This window comes from Fulmarus glacialis, unplaced genomic scaffold (assembly GCF_000690835.1).
Source record: "Fulmarus glacialis isolate BGI_N327 unplaced genomic scaffold, ASM69083v1 scaffold40752, whole genome shotgun sequence".
NCBI classification, from domain to species: domain Eukaryota; kingdom Metazoa; phylum Chordata; class Aves; order Procellariiformes; family Procellariidae; genus Fulmarus; species Fulmarus glacialis.
The window spans coordinates 1-10,553 of record NW_009199203.1 but is presented as its reverse complement, the minus strand read 5'-3'; the positions used below and the strand labels follow the sequence as shown (position 1 = coordinate 10,553).

At 45.1% G+C, this 10,553-nt stretch overlaps 1 protein-coding gene across 1 annotated transcript; it reads right to left on the bottom strand.

Moving 5' to 3' along the window:
• Positions 1-9,334: 9,334 nt before the first annotated feature.
• LOC104073419 (ras-associated and pleckstrin homology domains-containing protein 1-like) lies at positions 9,335-10,500 on the bottom strand (the record flags this gene model as incomplete). The annotated part of the gene is made up of 2 exons (XM_009573168.1): positions 9,335-9,591; positions 9,660-10,500. Coding segments are annotated over 2 exons (1,098 nt in total), but the record flags the coding sequence as incomplete, so codon positions are not given.
• Positions 10,501-10,553: the final 53 nt, after the last annotated feature.

Genomic DNA, 10,553 nt, shown 5'->3' with positions numbered 1-10,553 from the left:
CCCCACCCCCCGGTGGATTCACGTTCTTTGTTTCTCTCACGGGCTGTTGCAGCAGAGGGCTGAGAGGGGCAGGAAAGGCAAGCAGCAACTTTTGCACTTGAGCAGCCTGATGGTGTGCCCATGCCCACTGGCTGGAGTAGGCACCAGAGAGCTGAAGCAATGCCTGAAGACTTGCTGGCTTGACTGGTGAGACACAGGTAGCCACTGATGCACTGAAGAGCCATTACTCTCACTGGAGTACAAGAGGTGCAGCATGGTCCCAGGGCTAGATGGCAGAGCTTGGTGTGTGTTTCCAGGAGGCTGACCGTGTTCCTGCCACTCAGCTTGTCCTTGCGGTTAGTGGTAATGGGAACAAGCTGAGTTGGGTGTTCCTGAAAATGGCTGGCGATGGCTGCTGGTTTGAACCACAGCTCCCCACAGTCCCAGTGGTCTGTGGCTGGGTGGCCTACCAGTGGGTGCCAAGAAGGCTTAGACCCAGCTAGTTCTTGCTAGAGCAGTTTGTTCTCCTTTCACAGCTCCTGGGCATTTTCTTTCTTTGTTGCTGAGGGTTCGTGGAGACAGCCGAAGTTGACAGTGGCAGTGATGCAGCTTCTGAGAAGTGGCACTTTTATCTAGGGCATTTTGGTTGTCATGAAAAGAAAGTGAGGCAGCAGCAGGCCCGATGTGCCTTTTCTGGCAGAGGGTAGGCTGCCTTCCTGGTGTGCATGTGCGTGTCATTGACGAGAGGTGGAGGAAGGTTGTGCATTGATACAAACTGTTGTGCTTCTGTGGTGTCTCCCACCTGTGCTTGGTGGTGACTTCATGCTGTGCTCTTCCCAGCAACTTCCACCACTTCCTACCAAGTGCTGCGGATGTGCCTCTCGGCTGGAAATGAGCTCTCTTTTTATTAGTTATGTCTCTGGGCTTCAGGCATAAATCAAAAGCAAAACTCTCATGTTTTCCTTTCTGGAAAGGATGGGACTTTACGTGCGTTAGTAAACTGGAAGCATTTACAGGGCTTCTCCTCCCAGAGGTGGGACAGGACATCTTGTGAAACAGGTGGTGTCTGTATTCTCTGCAGGGCAACTTCTTGAAAGCTGCTAGAGGATGCTGTTGGAAAGACTATGGCGCTGTGGCTCCTGCTGGGAGTGGTACTTGCATTGGGAGTGTAGAGTCAGTGATTAAGCACTGCAGCATTTCAGGAAGCATTACAAACCCCATGCAGAGACTTCAGTTCCTATGTTGACAGCAGTGGCAGTGAGAAACGTACAGCACTGTTGCATTCACTAAGGGAAACTATTTACAACCCTCATCTCTAGAGAAGATGGTGGTGTAAACTGAGCACTAGCAGGTAGATGATGGGCTATATGGCTGATGGGGCGCCACTTTTCAAGAATTTACTGTGCTTACAGGTATATATTCACGTTCCCCACCTTTTGGCATGTCTCAGTATTAGGCACTGCCACATTTTGTGGATAAAATGGTATTACACAGAGGTCAGAAAAGTGCAAGAAGGGAACAGTTTTGGGTTGGGTTCCCTCCCCCCCCCCTTCTTTCCCCCAGTAGCTGAAGTCAGTGTATAGTAACAGTCCTATTGATCTACTTTTGATTTTGAAACTGCAAGAATTGTGGGACCCCCACCTCATGTCCATGGGAAGGTTGCTGAAAGCTTGATGCGGCCAAGGTTTGCCAACTACTGTTACAAAGAATACTTCACAGACCATGGTGTTCTGCTGCTTTCACTTTGTGCAATCTCCTGCCCCTGCAGGAAGGGTTTTTCTTTGGTACTCTAAACATATTAATTTTATTAGCACATTTGCTTTTTACAAGACGTATTACAAAACAGTAAAGTCAGCAGCAGCCTGTTGTTCAGAGGTAAGCCTACACCAAGCATCCAGCTGAACACCAATGTGGTGGCTCTGCTGAAATGTGTGCAGTACGTTTGTTCCTGTTTCTCTTAAAACCTCAGAAGAATCCTACCACTATTGACTAATGAGGAAGAGCTGTGTACAAATTCATTTCCATTACAGCGCCTTGCTAAAGTGCTGACATGTCTGAGATTTTTTTGTAAAGAACAAGTGCTTTTCACATTTGAAAAAGTGTCTTTTGCAACTTGCATGGACAAGTAGTTTCTATGAATTCTCTGGAAATGTCAGTGTCTAACATGGATTTTGTCCATGCACTTTTTTCTGAAAGCAGATACCTGCACCCACCCCTCACCTTTAGTTTGCAGTCAGAGGAGAAGCACACTGTGCTTTTGCTTTTGGCACTGCTGATGCAGTGAATAAGTGCAGAGCCCCCTGTAAATGACCAAGCCCGCAGGACTCTGGGGAGCTGTATGCCACCAGTAACGTTTTATTGTGTGTGCCATTTGAACCACCTTCCAGTGAGTGCAAAACCCGATTTTTAAATTTTTTTAATTGTACTTGGAATTAACTGTTGCTGTGTACTAAACCTCTTGTTACGAGCCCTAAATAAAAAGAACAAAGCACACATCATGTGTTCTGTGAGCGTGCCACTGCCGCGTCACATTCCTTGTCTTTGGCTACAGTTTCAAGACGGCAGGGACAGGGACAGTCGCTTCTGTATGCAGGAGCCCCATCCCAGAGGAGCTCTGAGCGCAGCACTTCCCACAGCAAAGGTATGAATGATCATTGGCATCCAGCCTGCTGCCTTCAGCAGCTCCTCTCTCCAATTCTGTATGACTACTCATTTCCTGTAATCACCACTAATGTGACGCCTCAAATCTGTGCTGTAAAAGCTGATGACTGATGCAGGGCCAGCCTGCGAGCATACCCCAGGAGGAGGTGAACAGGGCTGAATTCCCTACAGTGGACCCCAGAGAGGGGCCGCAGCAACACTTACCAGTCACCAGCTGTTCTTGTGTGAGCAGAGCTGCACAGGACCCTGCACGCCTGAGGGAGGAGGCAGATGGAAAAGGTGAGCCTTCACACTGGGTCCTCTTTAGACCTGTAATTGGTGTGCACCATGTTACTGGTACAGCCAGCTCTGACCTACTGGAAAGAACTGTGCAAAGGAACAATAAAAAGCAATTTTATTGAGAGTAAGCATATAAATGGTAATCTGTAGGCCATCAGGTATCTGATCCCTACAGAGGGGAACCACTGATGCCCTGAGAACACAGTGTGGGTTCTGAACTCATGAAAAAGGAAAATGGCAAGACAGAGGATTAGAACAGATCATTAAATTTAACTACATCTTTATTGAATTGTGCATATTCCATTGTATAATGATCTATATTGGGTACTCTATAATGTAGTATTTCTTTTGTCCTCTCCCATGCTTAAAAAAGTATATTTATACATATATTTATATATATTTATAATATGGCAAAGCTCCCCCCAACCTGAAGCTATAATCTAAAAGAGCTTTGATTTTTCTTTTTGGAAAGGGAAGAAGAGGGGAGGCAATCCCATTGAAAGATAAAATGTGCAATTTTCTTTTTAAAGCGGTAAACATGAACATATTTACAGCACTCGGCACAAGTTTGCTGCACAGACAAATCATCATTGCAATGACACTTTTGTCTTACTTTTGCATCCCCAGTATTATACAGAATATCACCAGTGGCTGCTAACAATTAGTGTAAGCTGTAAAACAAACTGCTGCTGCAGTTAATTTCTGGTCCACTGCAGTCCACTAAAAGGAGACCTAAGATTTGCAATTACAACTTGTGACAAAGCATTTAGTTTTTCCTTTCAGAAGTACAAGCTTTATAGTGCTGCACCAAATCAGCAGCAGGGAGCCTGGGACACAGGTTCATTTGCTAAACTGTCCTTTGCCCCCACCCCATGCAGATGTGTACCCAGTTACCGGCATTGGTTAAAGGCAAGAGATGCACAACATCTAACAGTGGCAGCCCTGTTCTCTTGCCAAACAGCTGCTGCAGATCGGCAGCACTTCAGCTCCTGGCAATTCAGCCTCAGGAGGGGCTGGTGCAAGCACATCTGTGTACCTGGAACAAGCTCTGAATGCATCTTTGGCATCTTGGGAAAGGTGGGAGGAAACTATTTTCCACTGTAGGGAACAGTTGGTTCAATTCCTAAGTCTCCTGAAAGACAAGTTGCCTTTAAACATTTAAATAAGGGGGGAGTGTGTGTGTCCAAAATCTGTTAGTCAAGTTCCTTCTCACTTACCTCCCTCACTAAATCCCTGCCATGGGGATTGTGCATATAGCACCAGTTCCTGTTCCTCCTGTTCTTCCAAGTTCTCTAGCTCTCCTCACCAAAGATGCACACTTCTGATGAACAGAGCTCACTGAGTCCTTGCCCTGTCGAGTGCCTCAGAGCACCAAATAGCCATCAACTCAAATCACTATTTTTCCCATGTTAGAGGCAATTACTTTAATTTACATTAGGAGGGATAAGCATGTGTCGTCACCTCATTTGCAGTTTAGTGTCTTAAACTTTTCAAAACTACTGGATCACAGTATCAGTGAGTGCTGACCCCTGCAACATAATGCTGGTTTTGTCAAGTCTTCGTGGGCGTTTTTTGGATTGAAGGAGAAAAAGAATTCAGAAAGGAAAATGACTCAACTTTAGACAAACTTGTAATTCCAAAATAAAAGCTTAAAACCCACCAGCACATTACAAAAACGTGTAAGAGAAACTATCCCCTGTAGTGTTAAATCCTCTCTAATTTGGAGTCTGCCCTGATTGTGTGCGAGAATGCAAAGCTAAACACCAGGAGCCACAAATGGGCTTTGGGAAAACATCTCCTCCCCCAAAATAGTAAGACTCCCCTCATCTCTAGAGGAGGAGCGCTGTTTGAACAAGTATGTCATCTACACCTTAACAATGAAAAAAGGAGAAAAAACGCAAACTCGCATGTTCTGGCTGTGTCGTCACTACCTTCTGTCAGGAATTACATCGCTTTCCTGGAGTGCAACTGATTTTAACATGACTGTATTTGAAGTAATACTCATAGTAAGACCCACTTATAATCTTATTTTGAATAAGAAACAAATTTACCTGCAATGGTACCACTGAAGTAAAACAATTTAGTTCTATGCAGTTTTCTGTAATAAGCAGAAAATTTCTCTTTTGCCCTTCTGCTGTTGAAATGGCACTTTTGGTTCCTTTAGCTGTGGAAAAAATAATTTTAACTTGGAGGAAAACTGGCCACACTTTATCTCTGAGCTGATTTGAGTTATCTGGTTGCCTAAGGGCACAGAAAGAAGAAATTAGAAAACTTTTAAACGTGCAAGTCCGGAACATTAAATCTTAAAATGCACTTGTTGAAAAAGCTGCTCCCTCTCCCATCACACCTGAAACCAAAGTGATCCAGGTACTTCACTGTGTTTCCCTGATGTGTTGGTCAGTCACTGTTGCCCTGCAGGAAACTGCAGAGTAAGTTCAGGAGAGGAGCTCTTTGGCTTTGAGGTTGTGCACCAAGTCAGAGCAAGCACTGGTGATTTGCCGCAGGAGGAAACTACTGCACAGGGGGAAGCAGGAGCTTTCCTCTTCCATAGAAAATAACAGGATTATTTTCTTATGAGACTTGTGCCTAACCTCCTCCCCGACGACAGATTTTGAAAGACTAAACAGAACCCCCACCATATCCACCTCAAACACGTTACCTATGGTTTGTTTAGAACCTGTGTTTTGTTTTTTTAAAAGAATTTCTCCTCTAAGATTAGTGCTGATACAAGAGCCCAGTTTTCTCTTCCAAAGCAACTCCCCAAGACCTGAATAACAATGAAAGTGTCCAAGAAGACTAGCTCCCTGCTTTCTACACCTGTGCAGAGAAACCCAGCTGAACAGAAGGGACCCTGCTGCTCACAGAGGTGGATGCTACTGCTGCATGGCAGAGAGGAAATGAAGACCAAATCTGGAACAGATTAACAAATGCAGCTGTATGCTCTCAGCTGCCCCTGCAGCAGCAGGGCTTTCCCCAACACCCACCTTAACAAGTGCCAAAGGCCATATGCTTCATCATGTAACACAACTACAGCTGTACTCTCTTAGTATTTTAGGATCAAAGCATCTGCTATCTTTGTGTCCAGAGTATGAAAGCTCAGCTCTCGCATGCTCATTTTAATAGTGCCAAAAGGATTACAGCCCATGTTTGTAGCAGGAAGTTTCTTGCTGTGTGTCTGAGATCTGGTCCCTTTGTTTTCTGATTTAAATAAATACAATGGTGCAATTATGAGACCAGTGCACACGGGGAAATAACTTACTTGCAAATAAGGCATAAATATTTACTGTCACAAAAACAGTAAATACACTGGAAAAGCAAGTTACAATGAGGGGTCTCATAAGCTGAAAAGGCAACCAACCAGGCTGTCTGAACGACACTAGTCAAATCTCAGTGCTTGGCTGAGAGAAAGCAAGCTGCAGCCACTCACTATATTTCTGTATCACTACTGGCTTAGGAAGTAAGTTGTAACAAGAAGGAATACAGGGTGCCACCTTTGCTGACGCTCATTCTTTTTGCTGCAAACCTAAGAGTTGCAAGCTGTGTAGCAGCCTGCAGCAGTAAGCATGGATTCATTGTCTAGGGAGAGATGCTGTGTAAATGAACTTGGGCACAGGAAAATGACAACACAGCTCAAATGCCTCTGAAGAAATTGCACTCAAAACATTGCTCTGCGAAGTCCAAAGCCCAGAGGTACCCGCACTGAATGAACAAAAGAAAAAGGGCTGGAACTGACACACACCAGTGGAGCTGTCTTGGGGGAAAAGAAAAACAGATGGGGCAAGCAGAATACCCTGACTGCTGTCATCTGGGAGCACACGCTGCATCAGCCCAGACGCCTCTTGCGAGGGAGTAGGAGAACATGTCCACTTGCCTATCACCAGTAACAGCTGGGGAGTGACGACTGTGCCTGCGCACCTTTTGCTCCACTGGTGGGTATGAGCCCCAGGAGCTGCATACAGTACAAAGCAGCAGGAGGACCAATGTTGAAAATTACAGCACCCATGAATTGCAGTATAGCTTAACAACCCTCCTGTGAAGTTATTCGCCAGCTACACTGAGCATGCTTAAAATCAACAATGCAAATGCTTTTAAGGACACTTTATAAGCACAAAAATAGTAGAAACAAAACTTTGTGAACAATCTGAAAGATACAAAAAAGTGCCTTTCCATAGCAGTGCTTTAAAAATGCACACAATGGTATATACTCTTATTGCTCAAAAAAACTAGTCTGAAATATTAAAACAATTTCCAGAGGTGCTGAAACAGATTTTAAAAAAATCATATGAAACAGGTCAGCAGAGACAGCACCATTAATTTTTCTCTTTTCATGATGCACTTACTTAAAACTATATAGTTACAGATGTGTCATTTTTCCCCTCTAGCAAAGCTTTTTTCCTATTCATAAATTATTCACAAAGACATTTATTTTATTATTTGGATTTTTTAGAAAACACTTTAAAAAAAAAAAAGGAATAGGGGACAGTGTCACAATATTTCTTAAATCTATCAGCCTGAATTACTCTAATGAGAGATTACTTTACATCTTTTTTACACGCTTGAGGATACTGTCAGGTCAGGCTACTACTTCCTTTGTTTCATTGTTCGGGGGAAGGAAAGCATTTAGAATTTGCTTTTGGAGAAAAAGGTAAACAAACAGTAAAATCATTTGCCATCTGAGCCTTGGCAGTATCCCCATGGTGGTGAGGGAAGCTGTAACAACCGAAGATGGGGTAGGTACAGTCCAAGTATTTTAGTTACTTTACAAAGGTGGTGTACCACTACCCTGTAAGGAACATGCATGATACATAAGACCACTTATGCTAACTACACTACCTTATCACAACGTCCGAATATGTGGGTAAGACCGTACCAAAGTACAAGAAAAAGGACTCCAGTACTTGATCTGGTGATTGACTGTGAATCGGTTGCAAACAAAAAAACCCAAAGCAAATATGATAGTCTATTTCCTACTCATATGGGCCCTTAAATTAAATTATTAGCAAATGTTATTGTCTCTCAAGGTTGGGGTTTTTTCCAGTCTTCTCCCTTGACTGCTAGAAGTGCAACTTTGTAATTAACAGATTCATGCATTGGTTGCAGTCTCTGGCGGGTCAAAGAAAAGAGAGAATTCCCACTGTGCTTGGCCTGAAATTACTACTCCCTTCTCTCTTTCTAGAAGGGAAAGTTTCCTGACAGTTTCTAATGAATTACAAACAATACTTTCTTTAAATGTTCTCAGACACTTGTTTTTGTGAAGATAATACATCTTATCAGGCACAGACAAGGTGAGACGGTACGCTGTGTATGTTTGTGCAAGAACATAATGCCCTCTACAGAAACCTACCTGTTCATTCAGGGAAGGAATTACACGTACAAGTGATGTATCGGTATGGGTCAGCATTGATTGCAGGAGTCCTGGCAGCTTTCAGAAGGGGTTAACACAAATATATTCATCTTGAGCCATAGAAACAAACGATCGAGCCTACTATAAAGTTAGAATGCATAATGGATTGGAATAATATATATTTATCCTACTTACTGCATGGACAAATAACTTTGAAATAATTTGTAGCAGTGTATATTTTTAAACTATTTGGAAGGGAGGGAGAGGCTCTTTATAGTATAAATATATTTCACTCCAGCCCACTATATATAAAATCTATTTTCTTCCTCATAACATACCCATTTTCAGTAGTATTATGACCAGAATGTTTTGGTACGTTGCATCTGTACTTTTCAATCAATGGACAACGCACAGTTACTAGCAGAACACCTCAGCTCTGCACCATATGCCCACCACAAACTGCCAAGAGGTTTGTGGTTTTTTAGTTTTGTTGTGTTTGTTTTTCTTCTTTTTTTTCCCTTCTTTTCTTTAAAGTGCCCCCTACATCTTCATCTTTGTGGTAAGATTTGACTAGTGACAGAGTCCAATTCCAGATAATATAGTGACTGAAACAATAAATACGGTTCTACAAAAACATTCTGGTTATCTTCTATAATTGCGACAAAATATATCACAATATATTATATACCTACACTTATAATACATGCACAACCATGTCTCACGTGGACAGACACTACAAAAAAATTATCTCCCCCCCTCCCCTAAATGCAGAAAAAGTAAGAAAATGGGTTTTTGGTCCAATCCGTATGAAGGGTAAAAGAAATTGAAAGGGTAAGTCAATGCTTCTCTACCCACCTTTCCCAGTATTAACACCCCCAAGCCCCCAACCTTTTTGGCCTAGCCACGAAAGGGAAATGTCTTTACATTTAGCCTTAGCTAGAGTTTGAGATCACCTCTTTTGATGGGGCTATCATCCACGTCCCCACATTCTCTCCAAGTGCGCAAGATCACAGGTTGGCTGATCACGGAGCAGCTCGCAAGTCACGAGGAGCACCGGCCCCTGGGGACTGACTACCAGTCCCGAGACAGCTTGGTGTTCTGATCCCTTTTGGGAGGTGCGGGGGGTGGCCCCCTCCGTAATGTTGCATAGCCGGATATATGACTGCCCCCGAAGCTGCTTGTCTTCTGCTGGTCAGCCAGCAGCTCCGGCGGAGGCGGAGGCAGGGCCATGTCGTCCATGGTGGCCGTGGGCTCTGTTCTGGACATCCGTGCGGACGACAGGGAGCCGTGCCGGGTGATGGATTTCCGCTGCAGCGTCCGGTTGAGGTCTGCCAGGAATCCCGGCTGAACGCTAAGGCTGGACTTCGGTGAAGTGGGCACTTGAGGGCCAGCTGACCCAGGTGGCTCTGCTCTGCGCCCTCCGCCTGCGTCAGTCGAGTGCTGTCGTTCCGCTTGGGACGTGTGGGTGGTGGGGCTTTTTTCACAGATGGTTTTGACCACACCTGAGGCTGAGGATTGACAACAGCGACTTTTGGGGAGGTGCTGCCTGAAAACACAGATGGGATCTCAACTGGCGGGAGAGGAAGATCTATTTCAGGTGGTGGTGGTGGAAAATCTGAATCGGATGGTGGTGAAGGGAATTCAACCACAGGTTCCTTCCCAGACACACCCGGAGCAGGAGCCTTGGCCGGGATCCCTCCTTGCGGAAGGACAATGGGCAGGCTCACCCCAGAAAGGTTGAGCTTTCCTGGCTTTGGAGGGGCTGCAGGAGGTGATGACTCCTTGGAAGGAGACCCTGATGGCTCTGGTGGGTGTGCAAATTTGCTGACAAGGCGGTCCACTGAAGGTCTCTTGGACTCATGGTACTCAGTGGAGCTGGTGGACTTGATGCTGGAGTTTCGCTGAGGTGTTGGAGGTGGTTTCTTCCCTCCAGGGCTTGATGTCTTGCTGGTCTTTTTGACTGGAGACCCTGATTTGTCAGGGGGGGGAGAACCTGCAGAGGAAGCTGGGGAAGGAGGTGGAGGAGGAAACACTAAGCTGCTCTCTGGTGGAGGAGGGGGAAAATCGGGTGAGGGAGCGGAAGCGGGCTGCCATTTGGGCTTTGCCTTCACTGCTGGAGGTGACTGTGGAGCCACGCTCAGTGGAAGGGGTTTCAGAGGCTGGGGCTCAGTGGCAGGTGAAGTGGGAGGAGGTGGGAACTGGCTAACTATCTGTTTCACCACCGACGGCACTGGGGACTGAGGGGATGGAGGAGGCTTCACAGAGAAACTCTGCTGCTTTGGGAACGTTG